The sequence below is a fragment of the Lactuca sativa genome, chromosome 5 (assembly GCF_002870075.4).
Source record: "Lactuca sativa cultivar Salinas chromosome 5, Lsat_Salinas_v11, whole genome shotgun sequence".
Lineage (NCBI taxonomy): Eukaryota > Viridiplantae > Streptophyta > Magnoliopsida > Asterales > Asteraceae > Lactuca > Lactuca sativa.
The window spans coordinates 284,939,902-284,960,806 of NC_056627.2; the positions used below are offsets into that span (position 1 = coordinate 284,939,902).

General features: G+C 36.7%; 1 protein-coding gene across 1 annotated transcript; it reads left to right on the forward strand.

Moving 5' to 3' along the window:
• Positions 1–5,823: 5,823 nt before the first annotated feature.
• LOC111910235 (caffeoylshikimate esterase) lies at positions 5,824–8,047 on the forward strand. The gene is made up of 3 exons (XM_023906024.3): positions 5,824–6,613; positions 6,744–7,182; positions 7,512–8,047. The coding sequence occupies exons 1-3, from the start codon at positions 6,071–6,073 to the stop codon at positions 7,796–7,798; spliced, it is 1,269 nt and encodes a 422-aa protein (XP_023761792.1). The 5' UTR covers positions 5,824–6,070; the 3' UTR covers positions 7,799–8,047.
• The last annotated feature ends 12,858 nt before the right edge of the window (positions 8,048–20,905 follow it).

A 20,905-nucleotide genomic window follows, 5' to 3' on the forward strand; every position in this document is an offset into this window, starting at 1 on the left:
AAAGATCTAGATAAGAATTTATCATAATTGATGTTATTGTAGATGATTTGAACATAATTGGAATTCCTAGAGAATTGGAAAAGGTCACTTCTTGTTTGAAAGAAATTTTTGAAATGAATGATCTTGATAAGATGAAATTCTATTTGGGTCTTCAAATTAAGCACACAAAAATGGAGTTTTTGTACATTAATATCTAGAAAAGACGCTAAAAAGGTTTAATATTAATAACTCACATCCATGAGTAACCCGAACGTGGTAAGGCACTTAGATGCCAAAAAGGACCAATTTCAGCATCATAAAAACATGAAAATCTTCTTGTTCCCAAAGAACTATATCTTAGTGCTATTGGTGCACTAATATATCTTACTATTAATACAAGACCTGATAAATCTTTTGTCGTAAACTTATTAGCAAGCTATAGTTCTTGTCCAACAAGAAGATACTGGAATAGAGTCAAACACATTCTTTGATATCTTCGAGGTACAATGGATATGAATTTATACTAATCAAATTCATAAAATACGAAGTTAATTAGTTATGCAGATGTTGGATATTTATCTGATCCACACAAAGCTCGATCCCAAACAGGTTATTTATTCACTTGTGAGGTAACGTAATTTCTTGTCATTTTATTAAACAAACTATAGTTGCTGCTTATTCTAACCATGCAGAGATTATAGCAATTTATAAGGAAAGTCATAAATGTATTTGGTTAAGAAATTTAACTGAACACATTTGCAAGAATTATGGTATAACTTCTAACATTGATGTTCCAACCATACTATATGAAGATAATACAACTTGTACATCTCCATTCAAGGAAGGATTTATAAAAGGAGACAAAACCAAACATATATCACCAAAGTTTTTTTCACTCATGATCTTCAAAAAGAATGTGACATCAACATCTAGAAGATTCAATCCAGTAACAACTTTCCTAATTGGTTTACTAAAGCACTTCCTATATCGAATTTTGAAAAAGATGGTACGAAACATTGTTATGCGGTGCTTTAAGAAAATCAAGTGATGTACTAATCAGGGGGAGTTGGAAACATATTGTACTATTTTTCTTAGCTATGTTTTTCCCACTGGGTTTTCTTACCAAGGTTTTTAACGAGGCAATTGTTTCCAATATCTATTATTAATCATGTACTTTTTTTCCTTAATAAAGGGTTTTTCCCATGAGGTTTTACCGATTAAAATTTTAACGAGGCATGATACAATCGTCATTCAAGGGGGAGTGTTATGAATTATTATTTAGTGAATGACTATGTGATTCTCCATATTCCCCCATTACTCTCCATAATTAGTGAACATTATAGCAAACATTATTATGAGTTTTATAAGTGTAGTTATGCACCACTATAATGAGCATTCATATCATACACCTTTCATCTTCTTTGTCTAGTAAAAATAGTGAATATTATGTATTGTAAAGTTTGATGATTTCATCACAAGTATTGGAATAAAAGTTCTCTCACTCTCTTGTCTTTCTTTACTTTATAATTTATCTTGTTATTTAATCATATTTTATAACAAAAATCAGCTTCAATAATCACAATGTTCGTGTTAATTGTATTATTTAATTAACATGTTTAGTGTAGGTTTATATATCTTATATAGTTTAGGGGTTCTTTATGTAACTTTATAATGATGAATCATAATGCAAACCCTAAGGGGTATTTCCATAATTCAACATGGTAGTATGCGGCTCACTGTGATCGATCGTTTTTTTCACGCTTCTCTCCTCTGGTCGATCGTCGTCCAAGTCGGTCATGTTCCTTCCTCACCATTTTGACGTGCACATCTATCTTGAGCAGTTCTTTTTTGTTGGTTACTTCCCAAGAAGACCCTTATCTACGTGATTTGTTGTCCTACCTCTTCTCTCTATACAAGAGGATTAGTCGCCAGTAACTTCTACAATATTTCTACCAAAGGTTAAGTACTCTGGATTTTCTTTTGCTTTTTTTTTTCTTTCATATAACTTTCTTTGATTTTTCCGATCATATGTCGACCCTTGGAGGCTCCTCCAGTGCTGCACCCGTGGCTCAACAATTAGTTTATGTCGTTGCCAATGTGTACAACTAGTTTAGCTTTAAACTCATCTCCGATGGCTCGCAATTTAAGCTCTGGTATCATATTTTCTTGGATATTTGTAAAGGTGCTAAAGTTTTAGGTCACATTAATGGAAAATCCAAACCATCCGAAGAAACTGATGAAGATTAGTAATCTGTTGGCTCTCGTGTGAAGTCTTGGTTCTATTCTACTTGTGGTCCCATGGTTCTTCAAATTATCTCTATCGATAAGTGGGACAATTTACAATAATTTTTCTCAATAATAAAATGCCTAGGATGCTCAAATTGCAAGAACAATTCTGCAACACCAAAAAAAGCTCATGGGCATTTACCGATTATTGTCACAATCTCAAACACCTTGCAGATGCCTTAGCTGATGTCGACTCCGAAATCACTGAATTAGAGCTTGTCATGCAAATCTTATGTGGCCTCCCACCATAATACCATATCATTATTGTTGTTCTTACTAACACCAAACTCTTCCCATCCTTCCATGAAGCTAAAAATATGTTATTGGTTCATGAATCACGAAAATCATCAACCGATCAAGTGATCGAACCTTCACCCACTATTACTACTGCCCTTTATTCCGCCTCACAATAATCGGGAAAATCGAAAAACAAGTGGAACAAAAATCGAAATAATTCTCGATCGGGGTACTTCCAAAGGGTGTGAGTAATTCTAGTATGACTATGTCTAAGAATCTTGCAAGTATAATCTCAGGTCTACAGTCTAATTTTGTAGGAATTATGGGGTCCCATCCAGGTGTTTTCATGCAAGCAGCTACATCACAACAACCACAACTTTTTTATCCTTAAAATAATCATGCAGGTGGATATTTTCCTCAACCATTAATTAGTTTTGGCCCACCTGGAATTCACAAACAACCGATGCTTTACTCGGCACATAGCCCAACGTCATTTCAACAAGCCCAGGCACACCAAGCCCAAGCACAAACAGGCCAGTTTTCGCCTTAGCACCCTCCGGCCGCAACAGCCTTGTTCGGCCAGCCCACTCCATCAGCTCCACAACCCACGAGCTCTCTTGGTTTCCTACCACAGTCAAATGGACAATTTTTGGGCGCAAATTATCCATCGCCTCAACAGCCTATGGATTTATCCTTCGTTTTTCAAGCCATGCCCCTTCAGCCTCCACTAGATAATAAATATTATATGGATAAGAGAGCTATCTCGCACATGAACTTTAACCACGGTAATACGCTTTCTTTAACACCTTGTAATTCTAACTCCATAAATCGGTCAAACTTGTCTCCCTTATTTTCATTATAAGTTCTCTCTCAAAAATGTCCTTTTGTCAAATAAAATGATTAAAAACTTAGTGTATGTTTGTAAATTTACTATTGATGATTCGGTTTCTATCTCTTTTGATCCTGTTGGTTTTTCCTGTGAAGGATCTTGATTCTAATACTCCTCTTCACCGGTGTGACAATGTTGGTGATTTGTATCCACGCACTCCTTCATATGTTACCGTAGTGTTGCTTCCAATATGACATCTGTCACTTAGGACATTTGGGATCACCTCTTCTCCAGTTTTTGAAGTCGTGTTGTTTTATTTCAAGTACTAATAATAAAATTCCGATTTTTCATGCATGTCAACTTGGAAAACATTGTTGGTTGTCTTTTTCTCCTTCTTCGTCTAAAACTACTCGTATGTTTGAACTTATTCATTCGGATTTATAGACATCTCCTGTGACCAGCTTGAGTGTTTTAAATATTACATTTTTATTTTTGGATGATTTCTCTCATTTTTATGGGGTTTTCCCTTCCGGGCTAAATCAGAGGTTTACCTTGTCTTCTACAATTTCGAATGTATGTCACCAATCAGCTTAAAACTGACATTCAATCTTTTTAGTGTGATCATGGACGTGAATTTAATAACCATCTCCTTTTTACATATCTTAAAATTAATGTTATTACAATTCATTTCTCCCGCCCCTACACGTCTCAACAAAATGGAAAAGTTGAACGATCTATTTGCTCCATTAGCAATATTGTTCGCATGTTTCTCTTTCAGGCGTCCTTACCCCTACATTTTGAACTGAATCCCTTCTTGTGGTTGTCCACACTCTTAATCTTCTCCCCATCACCACTCTTTCCTTTAAGACACCCTTTGAAGTGATCTTTGGTTTATTCCCAAAGTATGATCATCTTTGTGTCTTTGGATATCTGTGTTACCCTAACATATCATTTACTTCCCATAATAAATTTTATGCTTGGTCTACTGTATGTGTTTATCTTGATCCCGCTCCAGATCACAAACGACTTAAGGGCCTTGATCTTGTCATGCAACATGTCATCATCACCCGTCATGTTATATTTGATGAGGATCACTTCCCTTATTGTGACTTTTACCCCTCCCCTATTGAGTCTGATTATGATTGCTTCACTCCTGATGATGACATTCCTCTCATTCTCCTCTCTCCCTTAACTCCCTCTCCTACTCAGCATGTGGGCTCTTCTTCATCCCCCATCCTCACTCTTCTTCTTCTTCTTCTTCTTCTCCTCATCCTCAACCTTCAGGTCATCCCATGACCACTCGCCTCCGAACAGGTTACCTAAAACCTCACGTCCTTCTTAATCTTTTTGCTACTTCCGACATATCTCATATTCCTAGATTCACAGCTCAGGCTGTGAGTGTCCTAATTGGAAGCTAGAAATGGATGCGGACATGTCAGCCCTCACTAACAATCAATCATGAGATCTTGTCCCGTGTACTTCGTCTGCTAACATTGTTGGTTGGCGATGGCTATACCGTCATAAGTTTGACTCTCACGGTAACCTCAATTGCTACAAAGGCATATTAGTCACTCAGGGTTTCTCTTGATAACTCGGTCTAGACTTTGATGACACTTTTAGTCCGGTTGTTAAACCATCCGCCATCTGCACTGTCCTCAGTATTGATGTCTCCTGTCACTGGCTCATTCATCAACTTGACGTTAAGAACGCCTTTCTTCATGATGACTTAACAGAAGAAGTATACATGAAACAACCACCTGGCTATGTTCACCCACATCACCTTGATCATGTTTGTAGCTTACGCAAGGCCTTATATGACCTCAAACAGGCTCCTCGTGCTTGGTATCAGCGGTTTGCGGTTTATATTTCCTCCATTGGCTTCACTAGTCGATCAGATAACTCCCTTTTCACGTTTCACCGTGGATTAGAGATTATCTATCTCCTGCTTTATGTAGATGATATCATTCTCACATATTCCAACCCATCTCTCATCACAAGTCATTACTGGTCTCTCGTTTGGGTTTGTTATGACGAACTTAGGTCCTTTATCATTTTTGCTCGACATTGTTGCTACTCGTTCTGCGAATAATCTGTTTCTTTTTACAGATTGTGTTTGCTAAAGAGATCCTCTCTAGAGTTAATATGACATCTTGTAATCTGTGTAGCACATCAATAGACTCTGAAGACTACAAAAAAAAAACAATCTGTGTAGTACATCAATAGACTCTGAAGACTACGAAAAAAACAAACTGCTGCAGGATAAAAATGTTACACGTGTACTACGCCGCGCATCACAAAATGGTTTGAATAGTTAAAAAAAAAAAAAAAAAAAAAAAAAAACCCTACGAGTATACTGAAATTATCAAAATTAGCATCTTATCTTATTCCCGTTTTACATGTTTGTAAAGTCGACGACGTTATCATCTTTTTTTTTTCAAAAATATTAAATATTAGGTATGGAGTAGTTGACACTTGCCACACCATAAGGTCAAGACGTAATGATTCTTGTTTTTTATTGCAGTGTTGGTGGAATGAATGAATGAATGATGCTTGTAATACACGAATTCCTAGTTATTTTCATGGTCATCTCCGTGAAAAGAATCAAAGCCACATATTCTAGTCGACCTCAGATATCCTACAACTACTCATAAGTTATAAACTCTATATAGAAAAGGAGTTGGCCGGAAACAATTTTATAAGTTTCAACACTTTACTTTCTTCGCACAACTCCGACTAACCATGCCACCGCCGAACACTCCACCACAAGCTACGCCGCCACCGTTCTTCTGGGGTGATACACCGGAGGAAGAGTACTACAAATCCCAAGGCGTCCGGAACTCCAAATCCCACTTCGAAACCCCCAACGGTAAAATCTTTACTCAGTCATGGCTTCCATTAGACGAAGACCAACCAGTTAAAGGCGTCGTCTTTATGACCCACGGATACGGAGGCGACATCAGCTGGTGTTTTCAGGAGATCTGCATCGCGTACGCCAAGTGGGGATACGCGGTCTTCGGCGCCGACCTCATTGGTCACGGCGGATCCGACGGACTCCCTGGATACATTGGAGACTTCGATAAAGCGGCCGCAACTTCACTATCATTCTTCGTTAGTGTTCGCCGGAGCGAACAGTACCGTAATCTCCCTGCGTTCCTTTTCGGGCAATCGATGGGTGGACTAATCACCATGATTATGTACTTCCAATCAGAACCCGACATGTGGTCCGGTTTGATCTTGGCGTCCCCCCTTTTGATCATACCCGAAGTCACGAGTCCCTCCAAGGTAAATTCAAATTCCAATTCCAATTTCAACTTCAAATCTATTTCATATTTCCCACAGATCCCAGATCTAGATCGATTGTTTAATTTGATTTTCTGATCCAATTACAACTATTGTGATTCCTTAATTGAAGTTCCATTTGACAATGTACGGACTACTGTTCGGACTGGCGGATACGTGGGCTGCGATGCCGATGCGTCCGAGGGCAAATGGGGTCAGGGATCCGGAGAAGATGAAGTTAATAGGTATGAATCCAAAACGATACGCCGGAAAACCAAGGGTGGGGACGATGAGAGAGGTAGCGAGGTGTACAAAGTACGTAGTGGACAATTTTGAGAAGGTGACTGTGCCATTTTTTGTTGGACACGGGACAGCCGACGGGATGGCAAGCCATACCGGTGCAGAGCTGCTGTATGAGAAGGCTGCAACTCCGAAAGAAGATAAAGAGTTGAAGCTTTATGAAGGGCTGTATCATTCGTTGATTCAAGGGGAACCAGATGAATCTGCTGCTATTGTGTTGGGAGATATGAAAGCTTGGATTGATGAAAAGGCTCAGAAGTTTGGCCCTACATGTAATTCTAATTAATGTTTTTCTTCTTTAAAATCTCACTTGATTAAACACTAAGTAACATAGTCTCAAGTTTGAATGTTGTATTTTGGTATTTGGAGTGATTTGTGAGAGGTAAATGAGTTTTAGAGATACCTTATATATGTTTGTTGTTATAATCCAATTATCGTTTTGTGGAAATACATAAATAAGTTACTTTTTATGAAAACAAACGCATCAAATATGATGGTTTTGTTGTGGAGTCATGTTTTTATGGTTTTGCATTATATTTTCGCTTAAATGTCATGTTTTAGTCTCTGATGGGTTATTTCAATTCATTTATGTGTTTTATAGGTTTCAAGAGAAATTGGGACGAATTTGGCAAAAAACAAAGAAAAGAGGCAGATGCAATGGCTATAATGCCAAATAAAAACCAAAGGTTTATAAAGTACCAATATGCCCTTTCCAATGTAGCCGTGCATCCTATGACACCAGGGTACGCCCTTCCCAGTGTAGCCATACGTCCTATGACACCGAGGTATGCCCTTCCCAATGTAGCCGTGCGTCCTATGATACCACGGGTAAGGTTAGCACTTGCAACTACTAAAGCCATCATGAAGATGAAACTTATCAATTGGTGACTTTCTTAATGCAACTTTAGCTTATTCCAATCTATAGGCACATGAGGGGGGATGTTCATTATGATGTATAGACACATCTTCTGCGTTTTCAATCACCTTATATACATCCCTTTTAGTGATCATTTCATCATCCAAACAACTTTCCCCCCATGTTTGTAATCATAGTGGAAAACAATTCGTGTTGTTCATCAATGATTGTAGAAGTTTTTTTCTAACATAATCAATAATATTGCAATGCTTCAAGATCAATGGTGCAATCAATATGAGCATGACCGGATGTCTTTGTTATTTATTTGTTATTATTTGTAGGCTAAGGGTGTGTTTGGCACGGTGCTTTTGGAAGCGTTTGAGAGCTTCTAGCTTTTAGTTTTTGATAAAACGCTCTAGTTTAAACAAAAAGTTTCGTTTGACAGTACGAACGTTTAACTTTTAGTTTTAACAAAACGCTCCGATTCTAAAAGCTATTTCATGTAGCGTTTAACAAAACGCTCCTGAGCTTTTGAAATCAATTTCCATAATTACCTTTAAAAATATATTTATATATTTATTTTATTTTTAATCAATTGTCTTTTTATGTAATTTTATATATTTCAAAAGCTTCCAGCTAGTTTTGTCAAACATTCATATTAGAAATATAAGCTACAACTTCCCGCTACAAGCTACCTGCTACATGCTACCAGCTACCCGCTACCCGTTTCCAGCTAACAGTTACTTTTGCCAAACACGCCCCCCTAAGAGTTGAATTTTTTATTTTGTATGCAAGTAAACGTTGAATTATAAAAGTTTGGAGTTAATGTCATAATAAACATAACAAACTATTTAAAATGTTTTAAAATACTATTAAAGTAAAAAAAAAAAAAAGCATTTGTCAAAATGTAACAAACTTATAACTTTTGTTAATGTAACAAACTTAAAACTTTCCTTTTTAAAATACCATTGCAATCTAAAATAGTCATTTCTTTATGTCATAATATTTGTAAAACATTTTATATAATTCATCACTTTTTATAGTTATTTTAGTTCATTATTTGATAATCACGTGTTCCTTATTTTGTTTATTTATTTATTTATTTATTTATTTCTTAACTTTTGGCATTTGGTCATAGTACTTTTAAAACATTTTACATAATTCGTTACTTTCTATAGAACTTTTTTTTTTAGTTCACATTCTTTTCTTTCATATCTTAATTTTGCGCATTTGTCTATTATCTAAAGATATAAAATTTATCAATTTTATAATCATAACTATTATACATCAAGATCAATCTATTTTTCAAATAAAATATTACATTACAACCGTCAAAGTTTAACAAACTATGATAAAAAAAAATAGACTTAGCTAAATTTTTTAATTTTATACACTCTTTCATTGTTTAAAAGTAACCAAACATATCAAAATTAATAAGTTTATATTTTATAGTTAGATATTAATATCGATGTATTTTCAAACTAAAATAATTTATTTGACAACATCCATTATTTAATGATCATGGCTTTTATTAAAATGTGAATGTTGTAACATAATATTTAAAAATAGATTCTTATTTATGAGTTATTGTTAGGATTACAAAATAAATAACATTTTAGATGATAAACCGGTGTTAAGAATTAAAAAAAAAAACAAATATGATTATCAAATTGTGAGAAAAAAATTATGAAAATGACAAAATGTAATTGACCTATATAAAGTGTTATTAAAATGTCATTAAACTAAAAAAGACTTGAAAATGTAAAAAACTAATCCATCCGTTCCAAAATTATTATCCACGTACAAAAAACATACAGATTAAAAAAACATTAATTATCACTAACTTTATTAAATGAAATGACAGTCTTACCCTTTTGTTGCATTTAATTCCATTGTAGTTGTATTTAATTCCATAATAGTTTAACTAATAATGAGAGGTATTTTAGTAAAATGGATATTTATTTTTAGAAGTAGGCTATTATTTTGGACCAAACCAAACATAAAACATGAACTATTAATATGGGATAGGGGGAATTGAGATCATATGAAGGAGTTATGATTTTCACATGGATTTTAACAGTATAAGCCAACGGAGTCTAAATAAAAGCTGTAGTACTCGTCGATATATATATATATATATATATATATATATATATATATATATATATATATATATATATATATATATATATATATATAAGTTTAAAACAGAGTGAGAACTAGCAAACGGAGTCTAAATAAGCCTTAATAAAAATATAAGTTTAAAATAGAATGAGAATTAGCCAATAGAGTCTAAATAAAAGTTGTAGTACTCGTCGATATATATATATATATAACGTTGAAAACGAAGCTAGTATGAGAGAGATATGGTTTTTAGAAAAAATGGAAATTCATATGTGCAAAGGGCTTTTAGAATGTGGGACATGTAACACTAGAATAGACATATGGCAACACTCGGCAGAAGCAATGTTGACCAAAATACGCGACGCACATATATATAGAAGGTGCTACATGCTCCCATGTATATCTATAGATAACAACCATGAAACACTCATTCCTTACTGTCACACCCCAAAACCGGAAAGACGGAAACGTTCTGGGGTGGAGGACGTCATGTAATGTATCACAACAATGCAAAGTAGTAAACAAGCAACAACATCATCCATTGCATTAATAGTATAATTTTAGTTACAAATGTGTTCTTTCATAGTACAAGACAACATAATGAACAATCAAAATAAAAGACGAGTCTGAACTGCTCTGTCTTCACAAAACCTGGTCGTCGTACCTGTATATTTGTGACCTGAGAATACAAGTTATTTTGAAAGCGAGTATCAGCCAAAAAGCTGGTGAATTCATAAGTATTAGTGTGTCTTAGATTTGTAAAACTGGAAAGTAAAGACTTGTGAACATTTGGAAAAAGTTTGTATAAGTATGAACTGTTTGAAGGTAGTTTGAAAACGTTTGAATACCCTAGCAAATCCCTATGATTTCTATTAGTATAAAGAGTGGTCTTCTACCAAGACTAGACTGTTTTGAAAGTAACCAAGATGGTTTTCCCTTGTATGACTACTATTAAAAAAATATATAATCTACCTCATCGTTTATGTGAATGTATCACAAAATAAAAGTAATAGGAAAAATATAGCCATATAAGTGTTATCCTTTTGTATTAGGATCAACCTGACATCGCGACTGCCGAAATAGTAATAACCTTGAACGTCCGTAGATGTTCATTTTCCTCTGTAGCTAACAGCAGGGCATAGGAATGGTTAGTCCCGTAAAGGTACCCTAATATAAGTATTAACTGTAGGCATCCGTAGATGTTCATTACCTCTGTTGCTAACAGTTGGGTGCCGGAATGGTTAGTCCCGTCTTAGTAAGTAAGTAGTCTTCTCACGAGACCCCCTGTAAGTAAGTAATAATATGATTGGTAGTCCCTATTCTACATTTGGAACTAAAGGTGACTTCCGCAACGAATCGCTAGGTCAAAATCCATATTCATTAACAAATCATATATAAGCCCAAACTATACCTATAATAGCTTACTAGGGATATATGAATGTATACCTTTCCTACCCAAAGGTACTGAACTGACTGACCAGAACTATTATGTCCGTATATGTATACATGATATATAACTAATATTTAGGCGACCTTCGGACGGATACCTGATACCCTACCAGACCACATCCCAACAAGGAAAAGGAAATAAAGCGGGTTAGCCTTCCTAAGTCCTTTAAACATTACTTATATAACTATACATATACGTGCATGGTTTTAACAAGGTATCTATGTAAAGGTATCCATGTAAGTGTATCCAAGTAAGTGTATCCAAGTAAGTGTATCCAAGTAGGTGTATCCAAGTAAGTGTATCCATGTAAGTGTATCCAAGTAAGTGTATCCCTTCATATATCATTTAGTATAGACTCATGAATGAACTGACTCTGGTGTATTCCTTGTACTTGGAATGGTAAGTAGTATCTCCTAACTATGCCTATAATAGTTACTAGTAAGGTACAAGTATAATGAAGGTATACCTTTGCTAGCCAAAGGTACTGAACTGACCGAGGGTACTTTTATGTCTATATATGTATACATGATATATAACTAATAGTTGAACGACCTTCGGACGGATACCGGATACCCTACTAGACCACATCCCAACGAGGAAAAGGAAATAAAGCGGGTTAGCCTTCCTAAGTCCTTCAGGCATTACTTATATAATTATACATATACAGGCATGCATTTGATAATATAAAAGCATAAAAGGAGCTTTGTAAAACCTTTGAAAAAGATTAATATCTAAGAAAAGATCGACTTGATGTCAGTTTATAAAACGGTTTGAAAGTATTTTATTTGAATAAACAGTTTAAGTATAAAGAAAACCTTTGTTTGAAATACATTTGTAACAGAGTTTGAAAAGAAATATACAATGTATAAAGCGGTTTGATAAAGGGTTTTAAACATATAAAAACATTTAATGAATCATTTGAAGAAATCTATTTGGTAAAACAGCTAACGTATAGTAAATCTATTTGCATGTTAGTTATTAATCACATGTGATTAATATAATAACTAGCATGATTCAACTTGTATCCCCCATAAAAGCATTTAAAAACATTTAAAACATTGATTAAGGAGTATGAACTCACCTGTAGTTGATGGTTTGGATGTATTGATTGACGTAGGATGCTAAGTGTCAAGTGAAGACTTGTACACACACAAGGATCCTAGTTAACGTATAGTAGTACATATATGTATCCTAGTCTTTAAACAACTAATTAACAAAGTTAAGACATCCTAGGACATGATAAACACTTTATATAAGTGTTATAAGTGCTAAGGAGTGCATGTAAGTGTTGTAGGACAAGGCCATTGAGTTTAGGGTTCAATAAAACCCCCTTTCATGAGTTTACTCCCTAAAGACCATAACCCATTGAGTTTACGGTCGTAAACCCTTGAGTTTATGGACGTAAGCTCCTAATCTTTTGGTCATTTGATGGTTTGAAGCCTTATAAGTCCTTAGAAGTGTTTCCACTTGATGTATGAGCCTAAGGAAGAAGTTAGGGCACCATTTCCCTCATTTGAGGGGTTTACGGCCCTAAGACCATTTCCCTTTGGGTTTACGGCCGTAAACCCTTATGGACCATGATATTTTTGTGTTTTCAAGTCCTATACACATTAAGGCATGAGTCTAGGCTAGTTTCTCAAGGATAGGAAGGGACTAGGGCACACTTTTGGCCCTTAAAGAAGGGTTTACGGTCCAAGGTGTTCTTGGGCCGTAAACTCTTTGATCTTGGTGATTCCTTGTGATTTATTGATGTATAGACATATAACAAGCCCTATTATACTCTAAGATAGAAGCACTTACGATTTGGGATGAAAGACTGAAGATCCTTGAGAGAGAATCGGGTTTTTCTCTAGTTGGAAATGGAACGAATGAATAAAAATGGCTAAGGGCCATATATATACCCCTTGGGGTTTTTGGTCCAAAAATATCATTTGAGCCGTAAACTCCAAACTCTTGGAGTTTTGAAACTTTTAAGATGCACATAATACTCTAGGGCATCCTCTCTCCTGATATCTCCTAAAGTTTTAATCCTAATATGCTCAAACTTATTCCAAAAGCTTGAAAATTAGCAGGAGTTGATTTGACTTCTATTGAAGCGAAGGGCTGTACATAATAGAAAATTTCGGGTTGTCACACTTACACCATCATAATCCTTTCCTTTGGATTTCTTTTGAAATCTTTGGTCCGAATTTACTTAGATTTTAAGAGTGTTTAGTGAAGCCCTGAGTTGCTAGAGGTCCTAAAAAATAGATGCTTTCGGGTTGGAGTTCTGCCCACATAATTTCCCAGTTTTTGCTAGAAACTCTATACGTTAATTTACGCTTACTAGACTTTTAGGGTAACTTATAATTATGTTTATAGGTTTTATTAGGAACCTATAAGTACCAAATTAGTAATAAATTTTAGTTAAATATTCTGATTGGTCTACTTACGAGAGACGTGTCTAAAAGGGGCATGCTGACTTGGTTGTTGGATTTCAGAAAAACTATATGCCGAAATGATCCTACCTCACAACTTTCCTACCTAGCTGATCCTTATTTGATAACCATGAAAGTCTATTTGGAATTTGTAATGACCTAAAAATCAAGGGTAAAAATTTCATCCTTAATGTAACTAAAACATTGATACCATTTAATTCAGCATTCCAAATCATCGTTAAGTAAATCATTTATCAGATTTTATCCCAAAATCAATCATTGCGGAAATCATAGGTGTGTGCATTGCGATCAATCCGAGCTTGTATTTCCCAAACCAATGATACCTGAAACCAAAACTGTAAACCGTAAGCATAAAGCTTAGTGAGTCCCCCAGAGCATACCACACACACAATCCACATAATACATATCACATATCATATTAGCTATACAAGCTATCTCTACCACATATCTCATATCAATTAGCTATAAAGCTATCTCTACTGCATACCACATATCAATTAGCTATAAAAGCTACCTCTACCACATAATACATATCATTTAGCTATAAAAGCTACATCTACCACATATCACATATCAATCAACTATAAAGCTATCTCTACCATTAGCCACAAAGGCTATCTCTACCCTTAGCCCCAAAGGCTATCTCTACCGTTAGCCCCAAAGGCTATCTCTACCGTTAGCCATAAAAGCTATCTCTACCATTAGCCACAAAGACTATCTCTACCATTAGCTATAAAAGCTATCTCTACCACGTATCACTGCATAAATATGCCACACACCTCTATATAAAAAATATACCAACTATCATAAAATGGCCTGGCCTTGGTGCCTTAGACCCATTGGTATAGTGAGAAGACTCACCTCGCACTGCAGAAGCTTCCCGCATGAACTCCTTAGCTGCTGCTCCGCCAGCTTCCCGAACTGTCACTACCAAACAATATACCCAATTACCGATTGAGCCCCATATCAAAATCCTTAATCCATGCATGGGGTAAAATGACCATTCTACCCCTGGCCAAGTATGATCCAAAACTAAGGCCCAAACCCAAACAAAAGCCTAACACTCTAATGTCCATAAAACCATCAATGGCCCAAAACATCTAACTTCTGATGGCCTACTAAAGCCCAAAGACCCCGAGTCCATTGCTTGGCCCAACCTGTGGCCCAAAACACACCAAGCCCATAACTGATGAGTACGTCGGGCGTACTCTTCTGTACACTAAACGTACTGGCTGAATGGAGTGTACGCTGCGTGTACCTGCATGTACACCCAACGTACTCCTCTATTAAGCCACCTTTCCATTAAGTGCTTAATACTCGATCCCACCAGTCCAAATCACAGATCTGAGCTATACTTAACGTCTAAACCCATAAAGTCACTGACTTTGTGACTTTGCATGCCCCAAACAAACCCAAACTCCAAAAATGGCATTCTACTTCCATAAAAGTGACCCTAACTCATGCATGAACCCATTAAGACCTTCAAGATGGCAACTTTCTGTCTTAGGGACTCAAATAGCATCAAGGGTGGCAACCCCCAAGTCTAAGAATCGAATTTGAACCATAAAGCTTCATCCTTGGGACCAAAAAGGAACCAAAACCCAAAAATAGTAGATCTAAGAGATGAAAGATCAAGTTCAAAGCTTTATACCTTCATCAAGCTGAGAATGAGTCCTAAAATCTAGATCCGTAAGCTCCTCCTTGATTCCCATCTTTGCATCAAACTCCTTCTTCTTGAAAATGGATCAAACACCCCAAAAATGGACTCTATAAGCTCAAAATGTCACCATAGATGATATATGATGATTTCTTGGGTTTAGAGAGGTGGAGGCTGAAGATATTAGGGTTATGTTATGAGATAAGGAGTTTAAATAGGGTCCAAGACCCTAAAATAGGGTTCTGATCTGACTGGAGTACGCCCAGCATACTCCAGGGAACATTCGCGACCCTCCTGCTCAGTACGCCCAACGTACTCCAAGGTACGCCCAACGTACTACCTTCTTTTCTAGTACGCCCCGCGTACACTTTGTGTACTCCCCGTGTACTCAGCTAAGCCTGAAAACCGCGTACACTTATATCCACGGAAAGGTAACGAGAAGCCCTATAATTCTAACAACTCAAACCTTTCTTAAGACTTTCCGAACAAAAATCCATTTTCCACAAAAGCTCGAACTGCCACTTTACCGAAATACCTCTAGGCTCCAAAACACGAACCGAACACGCAAACCACTTCTAATACATCACCTGCACCCAAAAGGGCCTAGATCTTACCTTCCCAAGAGCCATAATCCTTATAATAACCGTCCTTCGAGCCACAGCCTCAGACTAGGAGTCAATTCGGAACAGAGCATTACAACTCTCCCTCACTTAAATCAGATTTCGTCCTCAAAATCATGCATCACCATCCTCGACATACCAAACAACCTGAGCAACACCGCCACAAACTCGTGAATACCACATCCTACCGAAGGCAACTGAAACCAATCCTCATAGGGTTCTAGAACCCGAAGATGAACGAATTCCTTGCAACTTGATCTCATCTGCTCCATATGAAATCTAAAGTCTCGAGATGGTCTGTCTCCCTGAAAGATTGCCAACATCAAATCATCATCGAACTAATTTCAAAAGAAACCAGTCTAGATAGAATACTTCCCACTCGTTCTACCTTGAGGCTTCCTAAAGAACAAAATCACCGATAAACTGCGATTACCGAATAACCGGTAATTCCACACACAGACCCCAAATTACTGAAGTCGCTCCTACTCCTCTTGCTGCCACATGGCTGCTTTCCTGGAGAACACCTAGGGACCTCCCTAGTCCCAACATGTCTGACAACTGTTTGGAACACCGCACACCTACCCGATTGCTGAGCCAAAAACACACTCAACAGTTCCCATGCAAACTCCGAAGAATACCTCGTCTAACCAAAACTGTCCAATATCCTTTAATCCATTTGATCTATTCGATTGAGATAGTCTGACAACATGTCACCACTGAATCCGATGCAAAAAGGTGAATACTACCAGAATAGTTGTAGTCTTACATCATACCCGACCTCCTTCGACCTACTGTTTCCAGATTCCGACATGTCGTGGATCTATTACAGATAGAGCCACCCGAGACACATCATAATGGCTTAAACTACCATCAAAACAACCCGTTCACCACCCTGGAATTCTGCCCTTGACGCCCTTGGCATATAGATGCCCCACATCCCATCTCACTGAAACAAAATCCTGCACGAATTCCGATTCGGGTTCCTATCCAAATCCAAATTGTTACTCCGCTCATATCCAGTAGACCTGGAAAACGTGTCGTGTCGTGTCAAAACATTAAATGGGTTGGAGTGCTTGACCCTAACCCGACCCGTTTAATTATCGTGTCGTGTCGTGTCAACCCGTTTATTTTCGTGTCGGGTTTCGGGTTAAGGTTTAAACCTTATAAATATATTGTATCATGTCAGGTTGAAACATTTTAAAGGTTAAAAAGTAAAAGTCATGGAGGAAAAAAATGAAAATGTGAAATGCTGGAGTTAGGAGGTGGAACCGAATATACTCCCCCCGTCTCATATTTATTATCCACTTTTGACTTTTGAAGTTTCTACTTTGACCTTAAATAGTTTTTTTGTGTTATAAATTACTTGATAAAATTTATAACAATGAAAAAGCATTTAAAACACAATCCATTCATATATTTTGCATTAAGTGTTATATATCAAAAACAAAAATATTTAAGGTCAAATTTAAAGAATAAAGAGTTTAAACAGGCAAAAATGGACAATAAATATTGGATAGAGGTAGTAGTAAGTCTAGAAATCAAAATGGAAAGAGTTAAGAGTTAGGAAGCAAATGAGATAGGTAGTGAGGAGGAGTAAAATTAAGTCACTTTGAAATTTTGAGTTTTACTTTCAATTCTTGAATTTAGGCCACTATAAATGTATAATATTGAAAATATTAATAAAAATATGATATATATATATATATATATATATATATATATATATATATATATATATATATGATATTAAACGGGTCATCTTCGAGTCATCTTCGAGTTGAAAGTCTTGACCCTAACCCTACCCGTTTAATTATCGTGTCGTGTCGTGTTAACCCGTGTACATAAACGGGTTAAAATCTCTGACCCTAACCCGCTAACTTCGTGTCAAGTTCGTGTCGGGTTTTCATGTCGTGCCAGATTTTGCCAGGTCTACTATCCAGAGATCCTTGAATTGGCACTTGCATAATGCACCATGGCTTCCCGTCATCCTTTACTCGATCGATTAATAAATACCCTTAGCCGATTCCCTGAGATTTCCAGTCTCGCACCCGATCCAACCACCAGGTTCTTATTGATGGGTTTTAGCCATAAGAACTTTCCTATGTGCGCATGCAAAACCCTATTGCTCGGATCTAGGCTTTCTAATTAAACATGCTTTGAATCCAAGACTTCTAATGGCTAATTAGGTTAAACAACAACATTGAAACAGATCTAGAATCATACCTTTGAGTTCCTTGTTGATCTTGTGGTCTTGGAGCTTCTAGAGTCACAAATGTCACTCCTCTAATGGCTTACAAACACCAAAGCAAGAAGGATGATTTAAGAGAGAGGAGAGGGGAGGAATTTCGACCAGAGGTTCCTTACTTTAGGTGAAGTGTCGAATTCCATCAGCCATAGGGTCTATTTATACTTGTAGACTCCTTAAGGGTTACAACCTAAACCCTAATTGGATAATCTTCTCTTAAGGCTATCCAAATCCATTCCTAGATAACTCATATGGACGATTTTAGCTATCCTATATCTCTTAGAATTCGTCCAAAGCATATCCCAATGGATTTTCAGTCTAAAGTTTAACTATCAAACAATTGACAGTTTATACCCTTTATTTAATTAACTTCTTTAAGTCACCAAATTAATTCTAATTAATTCTATGACTTATATTAATCAAATAACAATATATATTATTCATTATATTATTCCCATAATATATTAATAATATTTACTCTCTCTTATTAAATCATCCTATCAAGTTGCTATGGTGAAGGCAACCCAAAAGGACCATGCACAACCGGATCAAATACTTGCCTAATATAGTTACAGCCTTAGACACTATTCCAACAGTCTCCCACTTGGATAAGTCTAGTAACTATACAAGTACAATTCGGTTTGCAATCGTAGCTCTCAAAGACGCTGTCAAACTCTGATCTAATCAATCTTGTCCTTTAGATAAGGGATCGTACAGTCCTCTGTTAGATATCATGCTGACAGTCCTATGGAATGGTAAGTCAAGCATTTAGGTTTCTCGATCTCTGATTTATTTGACATAGAACTTAATCGAACACATCAATTCAGTTCTGACCGGGCCCGGCACATAAGTCAAATCAAATCATCGAGCGGCCCATATATCGCTTTTACCTTCTTAGATAAAAGTTACAGATAAACTTCGACTTATATGCATTTACTTATTCATTAACCAGCTATACACAACAATGCGTTTTATAACACCGAGTTACTGATGCGTTTTCGCATTATCAATGTACAACCAATTAACAAATAACAAACCATATATCTAGGTTTTAAGACTATATGATATTATCATCTTGCGATCACCCTTTTATATCTTATTCCATAAGGTGATTCCAGCAAGCACGGGTTTGTTCCAATGCTCAAAACTAGTTCATAAGCACTCATGAACGTTGCAGCAACCCTTTGCTATGTCTAACACCATTTAGACAATCTACATACCAATTCATGACAATCTTCATTCATATATACTTCCAACATATGAACGATTGTGGATAATTTGAACAATTCTATTATTCCTAATAATGTCAATTATTCCGGAAGTCAAAACATGCAAAGTGAAACAATAGTTAAACAATTAACATAAGACAGTAACATTACTCATAAATAAAACTCCTTTATTTAATCATCAAATGTTAATTACATTTATCTATTACACGTTTCTAATACTATCTAATCTATTCTAATATCATCCTTCAGCCCAATACTCCTAGCATGCTGCAAGTGCTTAACCCTACTCAGTCCCTTCGTAAGCGGATCTGCTGGGTTATCTTCTGATGATATCCTCTTCACTACGAGTTGTCCTTCTTCTACACGATGTCTAATGAAGTGATATTTTCTGTCGATATGTCTTGATCTACCATGATCCCTCGGTTCCTTGGTCAAGGCAACCGCGCCTTCGTTATCACAGAAAATCTCCATGGGCTCCTTTATGGCAGGTACGACTCCTAGATCACCGATGAAGTTCTTTAGCCATATTGCCTCCTTCGACGCTTCGCTCGCTGCAATGTACTCTGATTCGCACGTTGAATCAGCTACGGTCTCTTGCTTGGAACTCTTCCATGTCACCGCTCCTCCATTTAGGGTAAAGACCCAGCCCGACTGCGAACGGTAATTGTCCCCGTCGGTCTGAAAACTGTCGTCACTATACCCTCGCACCTTCAAGTCATCACTCCCTCCGAGGACTAAGAACCATTCCTTCGTCCTCCGAAGGTACTTAAGGATATTCTTCACCGCAATCCAATGTGCTTTGCCAGGATTCCCTTGATATCTGCTAACCATGCTCAAAGCGAAGGCTACATCAGGGCGAGTACAAGTCATAGCGTACATGATTGAGCCAACTGCGGAAGCGTATGGTACTCGGCTCATTTCTGCTATCTCAGCTTCGGTACTCGGACTTTGAGTCTTACTCAACTTGGCATTGCTTTGTATCGGTAATTCTCCCTTCTTTGAGTTTTCCATACTAAAACGTTTTAGTACCTTCTCTAAGTAAGTGTTCTGACTAAGTCCAATTAGTCTCTTACTTCTTTCTCTCACTATCCTTATTCCCAAAATGTAAGAAGCCTCTCCGAGGTCCTTCATAGCGAAGCACTTCCCAAGCCAGGACTTAACCTCTTGCAGAGTCGGGATGTCGTTTCCAATGAGTAATATGTCATCGACATATAGAACGAGGAAGCTTACTATACTCCCACTGGCTTTGACATATACACAAGATTCGTCTTCGCTTCGTACAAATCCAAACTCTTTGACTTTCTCATCGAAGCAAAGATTCCATCTGCGAGACGCTTGCTTAAGTCCATAAATGGACTTCTCAAGCTTACACACTC